Source organism: Pecten maximus, chromosome 12, assembly GCF_902652985.1.
Source record: "Pecten maximus chromosome 12, xPecMax1.1, whole genome shotgun sequence".
NCBI classification, from domain to species: domain Eukaryota; kingdom Metazoa; phylum Mollusca; class Bivalvia; order Pectinida; family Pectinidae; genus Pecten; species Pecten maximus.
In genome coordinates, this window is record NC_047026.1 from 35,131,560 (window position 1) to 35,155,948 (window position 24,389).

Sequence of the window (24,389 nt, forward strand, 5' to 3'; positions counted from 1 at the left end):
TCTTTGTCTGTTATGATCAGAGGCTTTAGCCTTGACCGGTCCAGAGTCAGGCATTTTTCCCCACAGTGGGATCTGTCTTTCGTCCTGGATTCCTTGACTAAGGCTCCATTTTAGCCGCTAGGCAGTGCTTCCTTAAAATGCATCACTCTTAAGACTGTTTTTCTTGTTGGCCGAGGTAGACGTAGGTCGTAGACGTAGTGAAGTACATGCTCTTTCTTGTCTTCCTTCCTGTCTTCGATGGTCTCGGAATTTTTCTACCGTGTCTTTGTGCACTGATCCTGGTTTTTTAGCCAAGAATCAGGTTCCTGGATTTTCTCCTGACCCCATCAAGACCCCTTCTTTGAATTCTGTAGTCGGCTCTGCTGATGGGGACATTTTACTTTGTCCTTGTCGGTCCTTGAGGTTTTATCTTGATACTCGAACTCGTTTGTTCTTGCCTATTAAGCATGGTTGATGGTTTCAAAGATAGAGCTACTAAAGTTAGGGCCCTTGCTTCTTCTTGGGCACTTCTTTCTGGTTCTTCTTTTCAGGAAATTATGTCTGCCGCCTTTTGGCGTGGCCAGACTATTTTCACTGACTTTTATTTGAGATCTATGGCATCAGTTTCTGATTACCTATTCTCTCTTGGTCCGGTGGTAATTGCACAGCAGATTGCAGCTCCCCCTTCCTCTAGTCAGTAGGTTTTTGCGTTTTCATGTCCCACGTTGTTTATCCACGGGCAGTTTCTAACATCTGGGTTGTCTTTTTGGTTTCCCCTTTTGTTGGCCCTGGAGTGCTGTTATTTTTCGGCTGATGGCGCTGGGATTCGGAGTCTCCTCTACGGTAAGACGAATTCGCATAACAATGTTATGGTAATGTATTACTGAAATGAAATTGAGGTTTTTCTTGTAAAACCAATTTTCATTATGTAATACTTACCATAACTTTAGTGAGTCCCACCCTTTTTCATTCCTCCCCTTGACTCACTTTATCCTGTGCTTCATCAGTTCCATGTTGGGATTATGAAGAGAAAGTACCCTGGGTATGTGTGCACATCCTAGGATTAGTGGGGCCTCCCAAGGGGGGGGGGGGGGGGGGGGGATTTTCTACCTTGTATTTTCAAATATATGGGTTACTGGTGGACTAATGCATAATAATAAAGTTTGGTAAGTATTACATCAAAACCTCAATTCTATCAGTTTTTAAAGTGAATACCTATTCTATGAAATTTTTTCCCTTTTTCGGAGCAGGAACAATTTTTTTATAGCCTTAAAAATGGAGAAAAAAAATTCGGCTCGCGCCTCTGGCGCTCGCATTATCACTAAATAACTGTACCCCCTCTTTCGAAAATCCTGGATCCGCACCTGATCCCGAACGATTGCGATTTCTTATATTCATTTTCGCCGGGGGGCTTCGTCCCCCTGGAACCCTCTACCAGGGCACTGCCCTGGACCCGCTGGGCGGCTCCCAGACCCCTTGCAAAAACAAAAAAACAAAACAAAAACAAAAAATGTTTCGCGCCTACGGCGCTCGCATTGTCACTAAATTACTGACCCCCCCCCCCCCCCCCTCTTTCGAAAATCCTGGACCTGCGCCTGGTGATTCATGTTTTGCTATCAATAATATATCCTTATCATTTCGTACTACACAAATTATCATGGGGATGTTGAAATGATAATTATTGGCTAGCTTTGATGAGATGGCATACGATTTGTATATGGCGTAAAATTTAAGGTTAACAAAAATATTGCTTTTTGACGACTTCCTACGCCACTGCGTGACGCACGTACATTCATTACCTGCGTATACAAAGACACGCGCACGCGCAGTAATTACATAACTATTATTAATTGATAAAAGTGATATAAACGAAACTATTTATTACGGACACATATTAACATTTAGTATATGACCCTATTACAATCGGATAACAGGAGAAAACGTTAAAACTGGATTGATGAGACTTTTCAAAACTGCGAAGTCTACTTTCGTTTCGTTCTGTCATAAAAAGACACTATCAATGATTATACTTACTGATTCCCGCGCTTATTAACCCACTGAACCTTTTTTTTTCAATGCGTATACGCTAATTTATTCGCAGTCAGAGTCTACTATCAATGTAGAAAATCCTCATATTTTGACCTTAGTTATTCCTGTTCATCTTTCAGACTCAAGATGGCGTCCGTTATGAGGATGAGCTTCATTTGTCTTGTGACAGTCGTTTCACTTGTTCAATTCTGTGTATCACTTCCGGGATCAGCTGGATTCACAAATTACGCTGCCCTCTCCGACATGATATCACACTCCATAAAGACCGCAGTCAAAGAACTCGAGATAAAGAAACATTTTGAAGAGCAGCATTTTCATTCAGGTACTGTATGTTACTACTGTTAGATGATATTATATTCGTTAATCAATATGAATAAATATAACTGTAACTTCTTGACTGTGAAATGCGTTGCCTCTAGTGCACGTGTTTAAGCATTTATGTAGGATATTAAAAACCGTAAATGGTATTTTTGCTATTCTAGGAAATGATCGAAAATTGTTGGAAGGTCACTTGTGGCACCACGCCAAGTTCATGTTTTCTGGAGACCGAGGAAAACTTACACAGCTCAAGGACAAGGCGTACATCAGTGTTCGAGCGACCAGGGAGCTACTCAGTCTGTAAGATATATCTAAATTATAAAATGTATTGTATTAATGGGCTTTTGCATCTCATTTCTATCGAGTTTTCCCTGTGGCCTCCTAGGTATTGATTAAGCCAATATCATTGAGGATCAAATCTTGTGCCTTATTATCAAATTTGCTATGTTTATTGATGAGTCATTTATATCATATTATATTATATTTATATTAAATATATATTTAAGTTCTTCACTCTTCATGATATAAATAGATATATATATATATATGTGTGTGTTCTGGGGGAGTGAGGGAGTGTATGCTGTATATTATACATATATATATATATATTATGTGTGGGGAGTGGGGGGATTGTATGCTGTATATTATACATATATATATATATATATATATATATTATGTGTGTGTTCTGGGGGAGTGGGGGAGTGTATGCTGTTATATATATATATATATACTATTTCATATCTTAATTTGCTTTACGACAGAACAAAGCTACCGTTAGAAGTATTACAGTCTGACCCACAAGTAGTTACGAAGTGGCGAAAGTGTATCGCTCCGTATTGTAACTGCCCGGTCCCGGAGTGTAACCCAAAACAATGTTATCGTACGGCCGATGGTACTTGTAACAATTTACAATACCCCAACTGGGGAGCCTCGATGAAGCCACAACTACGCTACCTACCGGCGGCGTACAGCGATGGTATGCATTTCGTTACTTTTGAGATTTCCCAGTGCTTATTTTATAACGCCCATAGATTTCAGAGATTTCATATGTCAAATATAAATTTAAACAAGTATACAAAATGTACGTAGGTACAAATCTGTTAGTCAAATTAAAATTTGATATAATTATTGCTTTCACCATTGATACATAATTTTGACAATTAAAATGAACTGAATAAAATATCTGATCACATACTTATAATCTTGTTTATCCACAATGAACCGGTGACGATATAGATGTCGTTATCAAAATTTTGACAATTTCAATTAACACCTTTAATATATCAAATTCTTCATGTGATATTTAAAAAAAATATTAAGATGTATCTCTATTGTTGCTATGGATACAGGAATAAACATGCCCCGAATCTTCAGTATCACCGGTAAACTCCTTCCTAGCGCTCGATTGATCAGTAACGTCCTACACAGTACTGGTACCTGTCACCTTGACGAGAAAGGTCACTCTGTACTGCTGATGTCATGGGGTCAGTTGATCGACCATGACTTCCAAGGAACCCCCATGACCAAAGGTGAATCAATAAAAGCAAAGATTACACATAAAACATATTGTAAATTAGCTGGAGTTAATTATTAATTGGTTCGAACAATTCATTTTATAATGACATATTTATTATTATTAGCCTCGTCCTACTCTTTGGTATCTCTGCTTTTGTACTTTACACATCCCTTATTGTGTACTTTATACACCCCTTGTTGTGTACTTTATAATCCCTTATTGTGTACTTTATACATCCCTTATTGTGTACTGTATGATCCCTTATTGTATACTTTATACATCCCTTATTGTGTACTTTATACATCCCTTATTGTGTACTGTATGATCCCTTATTGTATACTTTATACATCGCTTATGGTGTAATTTATACCTCGCTTATTGTGTACTTTATACATCCCTTATTGTGTACTGTATGATCCCTTATTGTATACTTTATACATCGCTTATTATGTACTTTATACCTCGCTTATTGTGTACTTTATAATCCCTTATTGTGGACTTTATAATCCCTCATTGTGTATTTTATAATCCCTTATGATGTACTTTATACATCCCTTATTGTGTACTTTATACATCCCTTATTGTGTACTGTATGCATCCCTTATTGTGTACTGTATGCATCCCTTATTGTGTACTTTATACATCCCTTATTGTGTACTTTATAACCCTTTATATTGTGTACTTTATACATCCCTTTTTGTGTACTTTATAATCCCTTATTGTGTACTGTATACATCCCTTATTGTGTACTTTATATATCCCGTATTGTATACTTTATACATCCCTTATTGTGTAATTTATACATCCCTTATTGTATACTTTATAAATCCCTTATTGTATACTTTATCAATCCCTTATTGTGTACTTTATACATCCCTTATTGTGTACTATACATCCCTTATTGTGTACTTTATACATCTCTTATAGTGTATTTTATACATCCCTTATTGTGTACATTATAAATCCCTTATTGTATACTTTATCAATCCCTTATTGTGTACTTTTTACATCCCTTATTGTGTACTTTATACATCCCTTATTGTGTACTTTATACATCCCTTATTGTGTACTGTATACATCCCTTATTGTGTACATTATATATCCCTTATTGTGTACTTTATACATCCCTTATTGTGTACTATACATCCTTTATTGTGTACTTTATACATCCCTTATTGTGTACTGTATACATCCCTTATTGTGTACTTTATACATCCCTTATTGTGTACTGTATACATCCCTTATTGTGTACTTTATACATCTCTTATTGTGTACTGTATACATCCCTTATTGTGTACTTTATACACCCCTTATTGTGTACTGTATACATCCCTTATTGTGTACTTTATACATCCCATATTGTGTACTGTATACATCCCTTATTTTGTACTTTATAATCCCTTATTGTGTACTGTATACATCCCTTATTGTGTACTTTATATATCCCGTATTGTATACTTTATACATCCCTTATTGTGTACTTTATACATCCCTTATTGTATACTTCATAAATCCGTTATTGTATACTTTATAAATCACTTATTGTGTACTGTATACATCCCTTATAGTGTATTTTATACATCCCTTATTGTATACTTAACCAATCCCTTATTGTGTACTTTATACATCCCTTATTGTGTACTATACATCCCTTATTGTGTACTTTATACATTTCTTATAGTGTATTTTATACATCCCTTATTGTGTACTTTATACATCCCTTATTGTGTACTTTATACATCCCTTATTGTGTACTTTATACATCCCTTATTGTGTACTGTATACATCCCTTATTGTGTACTTTATACATCCCTTATTGTGTACTTTATACATCCCTTATTGTGTACTGTATACATCTCTTATTGTGTTTTGTATACACCCCTTATTGTATACATCCCTTATTGTGTACATTATATATCCCTTATTGTGTACTTTATACATCCTTTATTGTGTACTTTATACATCCCTTATTGTGTACTATACATCCCTTATTGTGTACTTTATAATCCCTTATTGTGTACTATACATCCCTTATTGTGTACTGTATACATCCCTAATTGTGTACTTTATACATCGCTTATTGTGTACTATAAACACCCCTTATTGTGTACTGTATACATCCCTTATTGTGTACATTATATATCCCTTATTGTGTACTTTATACATCCCTTATTGTGTAATTTATACATCCCTTATTGTGTACTTTATACATCCCTTATTGTGTACTGTATACACCCGTTATTGTGTACTGTATACATCCCTTATTGTGTACTTTATACATCTCTTATTGTGTACTGTATACATCCCTTATTGTGTACTTTATACACCCCTTATTGTGTACTGTATACATCCCTTATTGTGTACTTTATACATCCCTTATTGTGTACTGTATACATCCCTTATCTTGTACTTTATAATCCCTTATTGTGTACTGTATACATCCCTTATTGTGTACTTTATATATCCCGTATTGTATACTTTATACATCCCTTATTGTGTACTTTATACATCCCTTATTGTATACTTTATAAATCCCTTATTGTAAACTTTATAAATCCCTTATTGTGTACTGTATACATCCTTTATAGTGTATTTTATACATCCCTTATTGTATACTTAATCAATCCCTTATTGTGTACTTTATACATCCCTTATTGTGTACTATACATCCCTTATTGTGTACTTTATACATCTCTTATAGTGTATTTTATACATCCCTTATTGTGTACTTTATACATCCCTTATTGTGTACATTATATATCCCTTATTGTGTACTTTATACATCCTTTATTGTGTACTTTATACATCCCTTATTGTGTACTATACATCCCTTATTGCGTACTGTATACATCCCTTATTGTGTACTTTATAATCCCTTATTGTGTACTGTATACATCCCTTATTGCGTACTGTATACATCCCTTATTGTGTACTTTATAATCCCTTATTGTGTACTATACATCCCTTATTGTGTACTGTATACATCCCTTATTGTGTACTTTATACATCCCTTATTGTGTACTATAAACACCCCTTATTGTGTACTGTGTACATCCCTTATTGTGTACATTATATATCCCTTATTGTGTACTTCATACATCCCTTATTGTGTAATTTATACATCCCTTATTGTGTACTTTATACATCCCTTATTGTGTACTGTATACATCCCTTATTGTGTACTTTATACATCCCTTATTGTGTACTTTATACATCTCTTATTGTGTACTGTATAATCCCTTATTGTGTACTTTATACATCCCTTATTGTGTATTTTATACATCCCTTATTGTGTACTTTATACATCCCTTATTGTGTACTGTATACATCCCTTATTTTGTACTTTATAATCCCTTATTGTGTACTGTATACATCCCTTATTGTGTACTATACACCCCTTATTGTGTACTTTATACATCCTTAATTGTGTACTGTATAATCCCTTATTGTGTACTTTATACATCTCTTATTGTGTACTGTATAATCCCTTATTGTGTACTTTATACATCCCTTATTGTGTATTTTATACATCCCTTATTGTATACGTAATCAATCCCTTATTGTGTACTGTATACATCCCTTATTGTAAAATTTATACACCCCTTATTGTGTACTTCATACATCCCTTATAGTGTACTGTATACATCCCTTATTGTGTATTTTATGCATTCCTTATAGTGTATTTTATACATCGATATATAAAGTACACCATAAGTGATTATAAGTACACGATAAGGGATTATAAAGTACACAATAAGGGATTATAAAGTACACAATAAGGGATTATTAAGTACACAATAAGGGATGTATATAGTTCACAATAAGGGATGTATACAGTACACACTAAGGGATGTATACAGTACACAATAAGGGATGTATACATTACACAAAAGGGATGTATAAAGTACACAATAAGGGGTGTATACAGTACACAATCAGGGATGTAAAAAGTACACAATAAGGGATGTATAGTACACAATAAGGGATTATAAAGTACACAATAAGGGATGTATCAAGTACACAATATGGGATTATAAAGTACAAAATAGGATATGTATAAAGTATACAATAAGGGGTGTATAGTACACCATAAGGGATTATAAAGTACACAATAGGGGATGTATAAAGTACACAATAAGGGATTATAAAGTACACAATACGGGATGTATAAAGTATACAATAAGGGATGTATAAAGTACACAATACGGGATGTATAAAGTACACAATAAGGGGTGTATAAAGTACAAAATAAGGGATGTATAAAGTACGCAATAAGGGATGTATAAAGTACACAATAAGGATTGTATAAAGTACACAATATGGGATTATAAAGTACACAATAAGGGATGCATAAAGTACACAATAAGGGATTATAAAGTACACAATACGGGATGTATAAAGTATACAATAAGGGATGTATAAAGTACACAATAAGGGATGTATAAAGTACACAATAAGGGGTGTATAAAGTACACAATAAGGGATGTATAAAGTATACAATAAGGGATTATAAAGTACACAATAAGGGATGTATAAAGTACATAATAAGGGATGTATACGGTACACCATAAGCGATGTATAAAGTACACAATAAGGGATGTATAAAGTACACAATACGGGATGTATCAAGTATACAATAAGGGATTATAAAGTACACAATAAGGGATGTATAAAGTATACAATAGGGGATGTATAAAGTACACAATAAGGGATGTATAAGGTACACAATACGGGATGTATCAAGTATACAATAAGGGATTATAAAGTACACAATAAGGGATTATAAAATACACAATAGGGGATGTATAAAGTAGGCAATAAGGGATGTATACAGTACACAATAAGGGATGTATAAAGTACACAATAAGGGATGTATAAAGTACACAATAAGGGATGTATACAGTACACAATAAGGGATGTATAAAGTACACAATAAGGGATTATAAAGTACACAATAAGGGATGTATACAGTACACAATAAAGGATGTATAAAGTACAAAATAAGATATGTATAAAGTACACAATAAGGGATTATATAGTACACAATAAGAGATGTATAAAGTATACAAAGTACGCAATAAGGGATGTATAATGTACACAATAAGGGATTATAAAGTACACAATAAGGGATTATAAAGTACACAATAAGGGATGTATCAAGTACACAATATGGGATTATAAAGTACAAAATAGGATATGTATAAAGTATACAATAAGGGGTGTATAGTACACCATAAGGGATTATAAAGTACACAATAGGGGATGTATAAAGTACACAATAAGGGATTATAAAGTACACAATACGGGATGTATAAAGTATACAATAAGGGATGTATAAAGTACACAATACGGGATGTATAAAGTACACAATAAGGGGTGTATAAAGTACAAAATAAGGGATGTATAAAGTACGCAATAAGGGATGTATAAAGTACACAATAAGGATTGTATAAAGTACACAATATGGGATTATAAAGTACACAATAAGGGATGTATAAAGTACACAATAAGGGATTATAAAGTACACAATACGGGATGTATAAAGTATACAATAAGGGATGTATAAAGTACACAATAAGGGATGTATAAAGTACACAATAAGGGGTGTATAAAGTACACAATAAGGGATGTATAAAGTACACAATAAGGGATTATAAAGTACACAATAAGGGATTATAAAGTACATAATAAGGGATGTATACGGTACACCATAAGCGATGTATAAAGTACACAATAAGGGATGTATAAAGTACACAATACGGGATGTATCAAGTATACAATAAGGGATTATAAAGTACACAATAAGGGATGTATAAAGTATACAATAGGGGATGTATAAAGTACACAATAAGGGATGTATAAGGTACACAATACGGGATGTATCAAGTATACAATAAGGGATTATAAAGTACACAATAAGGGATTATAAAATACACAATAGGGGATGTATAAAGTAGGCAATAAGGGATGTATACAGTACACAATAAGGGATGTATAAAGTACACAATAAGGGATGTATAAAGTACACAATAAGGGATGTATACAGTACACAATAAGGGATGTATAAAATACACAATAAGGGATTATAAAGTACACAATAAGGGATGTATACAGTACACAATAAAGGATGTATAAAGTACAAAATAAGATATGTATAAAGTACACAATAAGGGATTATATAGTACACAATAAGAGATGTATAAAGTATACAAAGTACGCAATAAGGGATGTATAATGTACACAATAAGGGATTATAAAGTACACAATAAGGGATTATAAAGTACACAATAAGGGATGTTTAAAGTACACAATAAGGGATGTATACAGTACAAAATAAGGGATGTATAAAGTATACAATAAGGGATGTATAAAGTACACAATAAGGGATGTATATAGTTCACAATAAGGGATGTATACAGTACACCATAAGGGATGTATAAAGTACACAATAAGGGATGTACAAAGTACACAATAAGGGATGTATACAGTACACAATAAGGGATTATAAAGTACACAATAAGGGCTGTATACAGTACACAATAAGGGATGTAAAAAGTACACAATAAGGGATGTATAAAGTACACAATAAGGAAGGTATATAGTTCACAATAAGGGATGTATACAGTACACCATAAGGGATGTATAAAGTACACAATAAGGGATGTACAAAGTACAAAAAAGGGATGTATACAGTACACAATAAGGGGTGTTTACAGTACACAATAAGGGATGTATACAGTACACAATAAGGGATGTATACAGTACACAATAAGGGATGTATACAGTACACAATAAGGGATTATAAAGTACACAATAAGGGATGTATACAGTACACAATAAGGGATGTAAAAAGTACACAATAAGGGATGTATAGTACACAATAAGGGATTATAAAGTACACAATAAGGGATTATACAGTACACAATAAAGGATGTATAAAGTACAAAATAAGGGATTATAAAGTACATAATAAGGGATGTATAGTACACAATAAGGGATGTATAAAGTACACAATAAGGGATTATACAGTACACAATAAGGGATGTATAAAGTACACCATAAGGGATGTATAAAGTACACAATAAGGGATGTATACAGTACACAATAAGGGATGTATAAAATACACAATAAGGGATTATAAAGTACACAACAAGGGATGTATAGTACACAATAAGGGATGTATAAAGTATACAATATGGGATTATAAAGTACACCATAAGTGATTATAGGTACAGTTGTACACAATAAGGAATTATAAAGTACACAATAAGGGATGTATAGTACACAATAAGGGATGTATAAAGTATACAATATGGGATTATACAGTATACAAAGTACGCAATAAGGGATGTATAACGTGCACAATAAGGAATTATACAGTACACCATAAGCGATGTATACAGTACACCATAAGGGATTATAATGTACACAATAAGGGATGTATACAGTACACAATAAGGGATGTAAAAAGTACACAATAAGGGATGTATAGTACACAATAAGGGATTATAAAGTACACAATAAGGGATTATACAGTACACAATAAGGGATGTATAAAGTACACCATAAGGGATGTATAAAGTACACAATAAGGGATGTATACAGTACACAATAAGGGATGTATAAAATACACAATAAGGGATTATAAAGTACACAACAAGGGATGTATACAGTACACAATAAAGGATGTATAAAGTACAAAATAAGATATGTATAAAGTACACAATAAGGGATTATATAGTACACAATAAGGGATTATATAGTACACAATAAGGGATTATATAGTACACAATAAGAGATGTATAATGTATACAAAGTACGCAATAAGGGATTATAAAGTACACAATAAGGGATTATAAAGTACACAATAAGGGATTATAAAGTACACAATAAGGGATGTTTAAAGTACACAATAAGGGATGTATAAAGTACACAATAAGGGATGTATATAGTTCACAATAAGGGATGTATATAGTACACCATAAGGGATGTATAAAGTACACAATAAGGGATTATAAAGTACACAATAAGGGATTATAAAGTACACAATAAGGGATGTATATAGTTCACAATAAGGGATGTATAAAGTACACAATAAGGGATGTACAAAGTATACAATAAGGGATGTATACAGTACACAATAAGGGATGTAAAAAGTACACAATAAGGGATGTATAGTACACAATAAGGGATTATAAAGTACACAATAAGGGATTATACAGTACACAATAAAGGATGTATAAAGTACAAAATAAGGGATTATAAAGTACATAATAAGGGATGTATAGTACACAATAAGGGATGTATAAAGTATACAATAAGGGATTATACAGTACACAATAATGGATGTATAAAGTACACCATAAGGGATGTATAAAGTATACAATATGGGATTATAAAGTACACCATAAGTGACTATAGGTACAGTTGTACACAATAAGGGATTATACAGTACACAATAAGGGATGTATACAGTACACAATAAGGGATGTATAAAGTATACAATATGGGATTATAAAGTACACCATAAGTGACTATAGGTACAGTTGTACACAATAAGGGATTATAAAGTACACAATAAGGGATGTATAGTACACAATAAGGGATGTATAAAGTATACAATATGGGATTATAAAGTACACCATAAGTGATTATAGGTACAGTTGTACACAATAAGGAATTATAAAGTACACAATAAGGGATGTATAGTACACAATCAGGGATTATAAAGTACACCATAAGTGATTATAGGTACAGTTGTACACAATAAGGGATTATAAAGTACACAATAAGGGATGTATAGTACACAATAAGGGATTATAAAGTACACAATAAGGGATGTATAGTACACAATAAGGGATTATAAAGTACACCATAAGTGATTATAAGTACAGTTGTACACAATAAGGGATTATAAAGTACACAATAAGGGATGTATAGTACACAATAAGGGATGTATAAAGTATACAATATGGGATTATACAGTATACAAAGTACGCAATAAGGGATGTATAACGTGCACAATAAGGAATTATACAGTACACCATAAGCGATGTATACAGTACACCATAAGGGATTATAATGTACACAATAAGGGATGTATAAAGTACACAATAAGGGATGTATAAAATACACTATAAGAGATGTATAAAGTACACAATAAGGGATGTATAAAGTACACAATAAGGGATGTATAAAGTACACAATAAGGGATGTATAATGTACGCAATAAGGGATTATAAAGTACAAAATAAGGGGTGTATAAAGTACACAATAAGGGATGTATACAATACACAATAAGGGATGTATACAGTACACAATAAGGGATGTATAAAGTACACAATAAGGGATGTATAAAGTACACAATAAGGGATGTATAGTACACAATAAGGGATTTATAAAGTATACAATAAGGGATGTATGAAGTACACAATAAGGGATGTATAAAGTATACAATAAGGGACGTATAAAATACACAATAAGGGATTATAAAGTATACAATAAGGCATTATTGTGTACTTTATACATCCCTTATTGTGTACAACTGTACTTATAATCACTTATGGTGTACTTTATAATCCCTTATTGTGTACTTTATACATCCCTTATTGTGTAATTTATAATCCCTTATTTGTACTTTTGTATTTGTGAGGTATAGCTGTATTTGTGAGGTATAGCTGTATTTGTGAGGTATAGCTGTATTTGTGAGGTATAGCTGTATTTATGAGATAAAGCTGTATTTGTGAGATAAAGCTGTGTTTGTGAGGTAAAGTTGTGTTTGTGAGGTAAAGCTGTGTTTGTGAGGTATAGTTGTGTTTGTGAGGTAAAGCTGTGTTTGTGAGATAAAGCTGTGTTTTATGAGGTAAAGCTGTGTTTGTGAGGTAAAGCTGTGTTTGTGAGGTAAAGCTGTGTTTGTGAGGTATAGTTGTGTTTGTGAGGTAAAGCTGTGTTTGTGAGGTAAAGCTGTGTTTGTGAGGTATAGTTGTGTTTGTGAGGTATAGTTGTGTTTTATGAGGTAAAGTTGTGTTTGTGAGGTAAAGCTGTGTTTGTGAGGTATAGCTGTGTTTTATGAGGTAAAGTTGTGTTTGTGAGGTAAAGCTGTGTTTGTGAGGTAAAGCTGTGTTTGTGAGGTATAGTTGTGTTTGTGAGGTATAGCTGTGTTTTATGAGGTAAAGTTGTGTTTGTGAGGTAAAGCTGTGTTTGTGAGGTAAAGCTGTGTTTGTGAGGTATAGTTGTGTTTGTGAGGTATAGTTGTGTTTGTGAGGTAAAGCTGTGTTTGTGAGGTATAGCTGTGTTTGTGAGGTATAGTTGTGTTTGTGAGGTAAAGCTGTGTTGGTAGTTTGTCCCTGTACGTTATCTCGTTGGTAGTTTGTCCCTGTACGTTATCTCGTTGGTAGTTTGTCCCTGTACGTTATCTCGTTGGTAGTTTGTCCCTGTACGTTATCTCGTTGGTAGTTTGTCCCTGTACGTTATCTCGTTGGTAGTTTGTCCCTGTACGTTATCTCGTTGGTAGTTTGTCCCTGTACGTTATCTCGTTGGTAGTTTGTCCCTGTACGTTATCTCGTTGGTAGTTTGTCCCTGTACGTTATCTCGTTGGTAGTGTGTACCTGTACGTGATCTCTTTGATCTCATTAACGACAATGTTTTTTTTACTTTCGACACAGGTTTTAACAATTCGGACATCATGTGTTGTTCCCTTGGGGAATCTGCAGCCGACCAAAGGTAACTATAACACTCAATAAATACCATCAAAATATCCAGCTACATTGTATACTCTCATTCTTAAACTGTTTTCCCCATTTAAATGACCTCGCTTTGACTCCAAATTAAATGATAACACAATGAATCGAATTGCTGTGTATGTTTGGTATGTACATCATAATATTTTAGTTTTAGTTCACGAAACACGTTCAGATTTGCTATTTTCAGACCCACTTCCTACCTACATCAGAGCACGTGCATCACGAAAAGACATGTACCGATCGAAGCCTATACATTGATTTAAAGTGTTTTATAAAGAACTTGACAAATTATTCTATCCTGCAGTTCCTTATTACTTATAGTAACAGAATGGACGTCATTTATCATACTTGATTTACAAACAGGGGTTCCTGCTTTCCAATAAAGGTCCCATTGCATGACCCTCGATTCAGATCCAAATGTATGAACTTTGTAAGATCTTCGATTGCACCCACGCAATTCTGTGATATGGGTAAGACTTATTTAAGTTTTCTATCCGTTATAATATAACATCAATATTCCAGTATTCTGATGCATTTATTTGATGATATCGCCTGCATTTACCATTTAATAACGTCTTATTGCGCTGATGAATGTTTAAATGTTCATTTCAACAAATTTTATTGACATATATGTACAGGTGTTATTTACAAGGTCAATTGGATTGAATAACAGGCAGGGCCTAAATAAATTCTCTCCATATTATAGGTGGACAAATAGTGAAAAAGTGGAAAATTTAATTCGGATAATTGAAATGGAATTATATATACTTACAATTAACAAACAGTAAATTTACACATATTGAGAGGGAGATAACTCTTATACATATATCTAATTAATTTTGGACATACACATACAGATACACATACAGACACACATACAAACAAAACATACATTTGTATTTATAAGGTATGACAGATTAAATTAGCACATATCAACATAATTATGTATGTAATAGTAGCACAGTTATTCAGTAAACAATTTGGTAGATAGACCAAATGTCCGTATGCAAAATTTTGCAAAAGTCATATCTACCAAGCTGTGTTTTTTTAGAGTAAAAATTTCACTACATCATACATGTACCTGTAATCATAAAAGAAATAGGGAAATACTGCATGAATGATACATTGAAATGTACATAGAGGAAAATTAAAATAATATGAAGTGATGGCAAGTTGAATTTTATTCAAGTGAAAATACATGTTCATTCACAGCAGTGTTCAACTGAATTCAGACTCTAACAGGGGTTATAATAGTTTAATTACTAGACTGTCCATTTAATATGTATAACATAATCAATTTCTAAATATATTTGATATAAATGTTGAATCTAATGTAATAGTTTAATCATCATAGGTGTACGTAACCCTGTCAACCAACACTCATCCTTCATTGACGGTTCTTTACTGTACGGATCCACACAGGAAAAACAAAACAGACTGCGCACAGGCTACGGAGGTAATGACACGGGGTTTGGTGGTTGTCAACAGACATAATAAGCATGCTGGGTATTCCTAAATTATTCCATGTCCCTTACCGGCCCCGCTAAAAATAGTAACATTGACCTTGACCCGTAAACCCTGAAACTCGAACTTGATTTGTAGCTTCTCAAACTGAAGTTACATACCAACTGTCACCAAGGTGCAGAGAACTGAGTGGACTGACGGACAGACGGACGGGAAGGAAACATAGACCCAGACAAACAGGCCTCATGGAAACCAATACCGATTAGTTTGTACCATCCTCAACAGACAAACTTTTCGTAACCTATGTACTCGGTAAAACTGTACACATAAGTTGTATAACCTTGCTTGTTGTTCCCCTATATGTACATGTATTATTAAAGATGTGTTCTAGACAGAGTGGAAATTGTGTGGATTTTGGGAGCCGCGGTATTAGCGAGCCATTCTGGTAACAGTTATAGTTAATGCATGTTTAACTTTTTAGAAGTTGATATATTGACATTAAATTATTGCGAAATATACTTACTGCTCCATAGAATAGAAATAAAAGGAACTGCGCACGGTTTGTGTTTCATTCTTAGTGTGTATTTTTCCAATTTATCAGGCGGCAACGTCCAGGTTGTGCCGATTTTCTATCTGGGGTTAAATAGTTGAGTATTTTGATCACTTTTGTAGAATATGTTGAATTGGTATGAAGAAAAGGTCTAACTAAAATAGAATCTTTTACGGGTTTTTTTTTTTTAAATTAAAAATGTATACTGATTGATGATATCCTATGTATATAGTCATTGTGTGTGTTGCTACTGTTGATATTAGGTTTAATGAAGATGAGTGATAACGGTTTGCTGCCTCCCGCGGATAGTTCCAAATGTATGCTTTCTAATCCTGGGGAGTACTGCTTCGACGCGGGTAAATATAACCTTCTTAATTCAGGGCATACATTTGAGAGTCGATCGCACTCTCTAAATCAGTGACGACTTTATCAAACACGTAAAAAAAAACCAGATCACATTAAAATTATAGCAATTACATTAATATATAGCTGTTTTATTTAATATAGATTGCAGTTACACCGAAACATCATTGTCGTGAAAGCGTTTTGCTTTTTGAAAATATTACATTATAATGTTATCCAATTATCGAACCATACATTACGATTGAACCGATGTATAACTGAAAACCAAATGCCATTATCGGATGTATAAAATGTATTATATACTATCTATATCTCTTATATATTCCTTTAGATTATAAGTGAGAAGTTCAAGTTTAATAAACAATTTGCAGTTACCCAATTTATTAAAAAAAAAGATACAGTTTCATGGTATGGATTTTCTATTTTTCTTTATTTTCAACTTTTAAATAGATGTGATTTCCGCATGTGTTAGAGTGTATTTGATGTCATATGAACGCTGTTGTACACTCCGTGATCAATACCAAAATTTAATATCTTTATCAAATTATCGTATATTTACGTATTACAGGTGATGACAGAAATTCTGTGGTTCCAACTCTCGCTGTTCTCCACACACTCTTCGTCCAAGAACACAACAGGATATGTAAAAAACTTCAATATCTAAATCCTTTCTGGGCGGATGAGAAAATATTCCAAGAAGCAAGAAAATTGGTAGCAGCCATTATACAACACATTAACTATAATGAATATTTACCGCCTATTCTTGGTGAAGAGTATATGAGGACTCACGGATTGCAATCTACGCCGAAAGGACACCATACGGTATACAACCCGAAGGTCAATCCTACCGCTTCTAACGTATTTGGCGTTGCAGCTTTTCGTTTCGGACATTCTCAGATTCCAAACTTCTTTGGTATGAGAGATCCACATACTCAACTGACAAAAACAGTACCGGTAGAATTCACCTTCAACAGACCAGCTATGCTCTTTGATGACAATGGCCGTGGGTGTGGAAGAGTCGTCCACTGGCAACTCAACAACAAACAAGCCAATCAAGATAGATTTATACAGGATGGAGTGAGAAATAAGTTGTTTTTGGATAAAGAAGGAAACAGTTTTGATTTGGCCGCTCTGAATATTCAGAGAGGTCGGGATCATGGCATAGCTCCCTACAACGCATGGAGAAAATGGTGCGGATTTAAACCTGCTTTCCACTTTGGTGTTGGGCCCGGGGGACTTGTTGACCACGATCCAGAATCAGCAATGCTTCTGTCCAAAGTATACAAGTAGGTCATCAGCTTTGTCTTGTACAGCATGTTGGATTGTATAGCAGTTGTGTGTTTGTAAAATATACACGAACGACCAAAGAAATGCTCGGAATCTGATGCTTAGTGTAATGTTCTTCTAGGATTAAATATTTGTGTACATGTAGGTCTTCATATAATATGTTATGATCAACTATTTCATTTCTTATGGCGTTCCTTTGATACGGATGACAGATAAACTGTTTGCTAAGAGGCCACTGTCGGCATTGCACCTTTAGAACCCAGCCTGTTTGTTGAGTGATAGCCGCTGTCCCGATTCTATTTTTCTCTCATGATCGTTTTATCACAAATGCAATAAATTTCCTTAGATACCGATCCAAAGATATTGCTAACAGTTAACTTTAGACTTCCTCAGACAATACAAATTGGGCATGTGACTGACGGAGTTGACAAAATCGTTATGATAATGAATCCATTCGCATTGTAGTCATCCTGATGATATCGATCTGTACACGGGAGGATTAGCAGAGATAAGGTTGAAAGGCGCGCAGACAGGACCTACCTTTGCCTGCATCCTTGCTAAACAGTTCGAGGCATTCAAAGTGGGTGACAGATTTTGGTACGAAAATGATTTCCCTGCAATCGGATTCACCAAAGGTAGGGAGAAAATATAAAATGATAGCAATGCAATTGTCAATAGAGCAGTAAGTGATATATACTTATGTGGGTGGAGTAATATTTAGTCAAATAACGATTATATAGGCAATTAGGTACTGAATATATTAATAGTGATAACTATATACTAATTGCTACTCCCATTGTTTAAATTAACCAAAATGAAAAGTGTATTCCCCATATTCGCTTCCCGTGAGCGTCCAACAATGGAAGTGAATACACAATGTTAATCTACGTTATTACATTGTTTGTTGATAATGTGAATAGCATTACCATTATCAATACCTATATCTTCTTGAACTAACAACCATCTTATCGAAATGCTTATCAAAGGATGTAACACAAAGGAGCTTGGCATATTTATAGAAATATATCAAGCCCCTTTGGTTTAGCCATGTATAAAGAAATGATCGACTTACATTGTATACAATGCGTTTTTATTCATTTTTGTTTCAGGTCAGATAAATGAAATAAAAGGAATCACTTTGTCCAAACTATTGTGTACTAACCTTGGACTACGACAAATCCAGCCGAATGCTTTCTTAGTACCATCCTTCAAGTAAGTATGCTTTAACATGCAAATTTATAAAGCCTTTAAATACTAATAATGCATTGTTAAGTATGGTATTTGTATCTTTCTTTTCCAAGAAAGGCGACAGCGTTATAAGTATGTTAATATACTGGTTACAGACACGACTAGTGCCATAAAGGGACACGACTAGTGCCATAAAGGGACACGAGTAGTGTCATAAAGGGACACGACTAGTGCCATAAAGGGACACAACTAGTGCCATAAAGGGACACGACTAGTGTCATAAAGGGACACAACTAGTGCCATAAAGGGACACGACTAGTGCCATAAAGGGACACGACTAGTGCCATAAAGGAACACGACTAGTGCCATAAAGGGACACGACTAGTGCCATAAAGGGACACGACTAGTGCCATAAAGGGACACGACTAGTGTCATAAAGGGACACGACTAGTGCCATAAAGGGACACGACTAGTGCCATAAAGGAACACGACTAGTGCCATAAAGGGACACAACTAGTGCCATAAAGGGACACGACTAGTGCTATAAAGGGACACAACTAGTGCCATAAAGGGACACGACTAGTGCCATAAAGGGACACGACTAGTGCCATAAAGGAACACGACTAGTGCCATAAAGGGACACGACTAGTGCTATAAAGGGAATACAACGTTGATGGAACCGTGAGAATAATTGAAATTTTGGTCGATAACATCTTTGTTGAATTCCGTTACCAGATATTCCAACAGACCCATGTGTACAAAATGTACTCCCCTCTTGACTGACCTTTATTTTCGTTTCTCATTTTGGGAATGTGACTTATGTCTTAGATGCAACAGAAAACGCATACACTATTCCAGAATACATCTGTGTATATTTGCTTGATGCTAAGCGCTGCTAGCGGACCCCTGGTCTTCGAGGTTTCCTGTTACCCTGTCAGCAAACTTCAGGTCCTCGATATGTGCCTTTACCATGTTAATGGGCTTCCGTTCCTCGAGTTTTGACGTTATCTCACTAACGGACTTCCGGTCCTCGAGGTTTGACGTTATCTCACTAACGGACTTCCGGTCCTCGAGGTTTGACGTTATCTCACTAACGGACTTCCGGCCCTCGAGGTTTGACGTTATTTCACTAACGGATTTCCGGCCCTCGAGGTTTGACGTTACCCGACTAGCGGAGTTTATTTCCTCATTGTTCCTGTTACCCTGTCCGCAAACTTCAGATCCTCGATATTTGCCTGTACCCTGTTAAGGGACTTTCGTTTCTCGAGGTTTTGCGTTACCTTGCTAGCGGACTTTCGGTCCTCGAGGTTTGACGTTATCTTGCTAGCGGACTTCCGGTCCTCGAGGTTTGACGTTAGCTTGCTAGCGGACTTCCGGTCCTCCAAGTTTGGCGTTACCCTGCTAGCGGACTTCCGGTCCTCGAGGTTTGACGTTAGCTTACTAGCGGACTTCCGGTCCTCGATGTTTGGGTTACCCTGCCAGCCGACTTCAAGTCCTCGATATTTGCCTCTACCCTCTTAACGGACTTCCGTTCCTCGAGGTTTGACGTTACCTTACTTACAGACTTCCAGTCTTCCAGGTTTGGCGTTTTTCTGCTAGCCGCCTTCAGGTCCTCAATATTTGCCTCTACCCGCTTAACGGACTTCCGTTCCGGGAGGTTTGACGTTACCTTGCTCACTTCTGGTCCTCGATGTTGGGCGTTCCTCTACCGGATAATTTCAGGTCCTCGAAGTTCGACGTTACCCTGATAGCGAGCTTCAGGTACTTGAGGTTTGACGTTACCCTGCTAGCGGACTTCAGGTCCCCCAGGTTTTATGTTACCCTGCTAGCGGACTTCAGGTCCTCGAGGTTTTACGTTACCCTGCTAGCGGACTTCAGGTCCTCGAGGTTTTACGTTACCCTGAGATTTGTCCTTATTTTGTATGCCGCATTTGAATCATTACTGTATAGTGAAATCAGTTCTTTATATACGCACGAATTTCGTGTGAGAATTATCCAATAAAAATGAAGATTATGCTCTTCGCTTCTATAATTTAACATCTGTCAAATGTTTTACTTCCCTATATGTTATTACAGTATACAGTCTCTATATGTTATTACAGTATACAGTCTCTATATGTTATTACAGTATACAGTCTCTATATGTTATTACAGTATACAGTCTCTATATGTTATTACAGTATACAGTCTCTTTGTGTTATTACAGTATACAGTCTCTATATGTTATTACAGTATACAGTCTCTATATGTTATTACAGTATACAGTCTCTATATGTTATTACAGTATACAGTCTCTATATGTTATTACAGTATACAGTCTCTATATGTTATTACAGTATACAGTCTCTATATGTTATTACAGTATACAGTCTCTATATGTTATTACAGTGTACAGTATCTATATGTTATTACAGTATACAGTCTCTTTGTGTTATTACAGTATACAGTCTCTATATGTTATTACAGTATACAGTCTCTATATGTTATAACAGTATACAGTATCTATATGTTATTACAGTATACCGTCTCTATATGTTATAACAGTATACAGTCTCTATATGTTATTACAGTATACAGTCTCTATATGTTATTACAGTATACAGTCTCTATATGTTATTACAGTATACAGTCTCTATATGTTATTACAGTATACAGTGTTATATGTTATTACAGTATACAGTCTCTTTGTGTTATTACAGTATACAGTCTATATGTTATTACAGTGTACAGTCTCTATATGTTATTACAGTATACAGTATCTACATGTTATTACAGTATACAGTCTCTTTATGTTATTACAATATACAGTCTGTATATGTTATTACAATATACAGTTAGAACTTGTTGATATGCCTAGTGGTTCTGTTGCTATAACCTACGTGATCCTTTTGAGAATGTGACCCTAGATGTGACTTCGATTTGTATGGTTAGTGTCGTCGATTAAACCGAAGACGTGAAGGAATTTCCGTTGGTTAAACCGGGTGTTTCGGCATAGCCGTATAATTTTCTTTTTGCCCCGTATATGAAACGACAGGTGGCGTTACTGGTCAAGATGAATTATTTGATTGGTCAATGTAGCGGTAAATGCAAATTGCTGATATGCAGTAAGAAACGGAACAAAGTTAAGATTGAATGCAAGCTGAATAAGTGGATGAATCTTTTCAAATGATACACTGATAAAATGAAATTCCTGATTAAAAAATGATTCAAACTGATATAATTCTGTTATCCGTGCTGAAACGCATTATATCGTTAATTTATTTCACCAGCCGTTTTACATTATAACCACCAGCATTAAAACTATGCCGTTTATCTTTTTTAAAGATATTTCTTGTTTATTCTCCCTTTTCTCTTTCAATGGTCTCTACACAATCATTTTTTTTTGTTCACACTTTACCCTGGTTTTATCGAATACAGCTGAAATTGCGGTTTCATTAAAATGTAGTATTTTCTGTTGTGGCCTCTCTGTCCAATCATTTTCACTAGCAGTATGGAATTGGTTTGACCAATAATGGTGATTATAATGTGTATTTAGGCGATGATTTGTGACCTTAAATTTTGTATAGTATACAGTCTCTTTGACAATCTACATATATATATTGTTATTGGTGGTTGGCCAATATTTCATGACTTTAATGTATGGGGTTGATTTGACCAATATCTAGAGATACATGGCCAATGTTGACAGTATGTCGTCTAATTGTTGCCTCTTGGCACCTACACATTCCGTGGTTGGATCGATCCTCATGGTATGTAGTCTATGTGTGACCGCCATGTTAATTGACTACACTATATATATATATATTATCAGCTATAATAACTGTACCTAAAACATGTGTCAAAGTACTCATATATAGATTGGCTACGTACTGATTCTCCAAGCTGTACGATATAAAGTTAACCACATCTGTAGTGAATATCAAACAATTATTACTGATTTTACAAACGTGATTAATGTATCCGGGATCGACCCAGATAGACGAGGGACGTCACACCCTCCTAAATCATGAACATACTTTATAAATATCCAGATTCATGACATCTATACTGGTTGTGAGTCAACATGAAATTTTTCGAATTGAAGCTCAAAATCCCGATATTTACATTGATATTAATTTGAATGTTATTCAAATCGATTCACTTTATTTTGTCAATTTAACAAATCGGTTATGTAATAAATATCTGTATTCGTTTCTAGAAATTTGTTAGGCATGGAATATATTTATAATTTTAATTATTTTATTGCAGGAATCCACTTGTCGGATGCGAGTACTTACCAGATATTGACTTGCGCCATTGGATCGAGGACGGCCGAAAAACCAATAAACCATACCGCGTAATGGCTTTCAATCCATACATTATCGCACCGTATAATAAAATGCCTTTCTGGATTTTCTCTTACTTACCAAGGAGCATGGCCTTTCCCGCTATGTATGGAACTGTTAAAGCTAATTTCAATAGTGACGTTTATTAAAACAGTTTGTCGGACTAATACTGGATGTTGGGGACTTCATTCGGTTGTGGATACGTTTAAAAACCGGTGTCCGAGGGAAGTGACTAATCTATATAAAATAAATAATTATAAAACCTTGAAGCTTGTGGTTTAATATTTCCTATGTACATTACTCGAAGTTTGAATTGTATGATAAAATGGCTCTCTGTTGCCAATATGAATGAATGAATCAAATGTAATTATCGAAACACTGGTCAGAAAGGATTCGTACGTCATCAATAAGGATGGATTCACAGACTCTTTATATTGGGAAATATAAAAGAGAGTAAATTGTTCACGAATTTAACAAAACCATATCGTAGTAGGCCTACTAATTGTAGATTAAATAAGGCTTGAGAGAATTTTCTTCTTACAGAGTTATATCCCTTGATCACGATTTTAACATAATGTTTTGTATGGGTCTTTCTTATAATATAA

The 24,389-nt window shown here is 34.7% G+C and overlaps 1 protein-coding gene across 1 annotated transcript in view; it reads left to right on the forward strand.

Moving 5' to 3' along the window:
• LOC117340028 (peroxidase-like protein) overlaps nt 1-24,053 on the forward strand; it is a 35,959-nt gene extending 11,906 nt beyond the window's left edge. The window contains exons 2-13 of the mRNA XM_033901777.1: nt 2,148-2,350; nt 2,511-2,646; nt 3,111-3,325; nt 3,699-3,878; nt 14,530-14,587; nt 14,971-15,077; nt 15,962-16,063; nt 16,885-16,977; nt 17,553-18,270; nt 18,737-18,906; nt 19,381-19,483; nt 23,708-24,053. Of these exons, the coding sequence (XP_033757668.1) occupies nt 2,155-2,350; nt 2,511-2,646; nt 3,111-3,325; nt 3,699-3,878; nt 14,530-14,587; nt 14,971-15,077; nt 15,962-16,063; nt 16,885-16,977; nt 17,553-18,270; nt 18,737-18,906; nt 19,381-19,483; nt 23,708-23,933 (2,304 nt within the window). The 5' untranslated portion in view covers nt 2,148-2,154 and the 3' untranslated portion in view covers nt 23,934-24,053. The remainder of the gene's footprint in view (nt 1-2,147; nt 2,351-2,510; nt 2,647-3,110; nt 3,326-3,698; nt 3,879-14,529; nt 14,588-14,970; nt 15,078-15,961; nt 16,064-16,884; nt 16,978-17,552; nt 18,271-18,736; nt 18,907-19,380; nt 19,484-23,707) is intronic.
• Nucleotides 24,054-24,389: the final 336 nt, after the last annotated feature.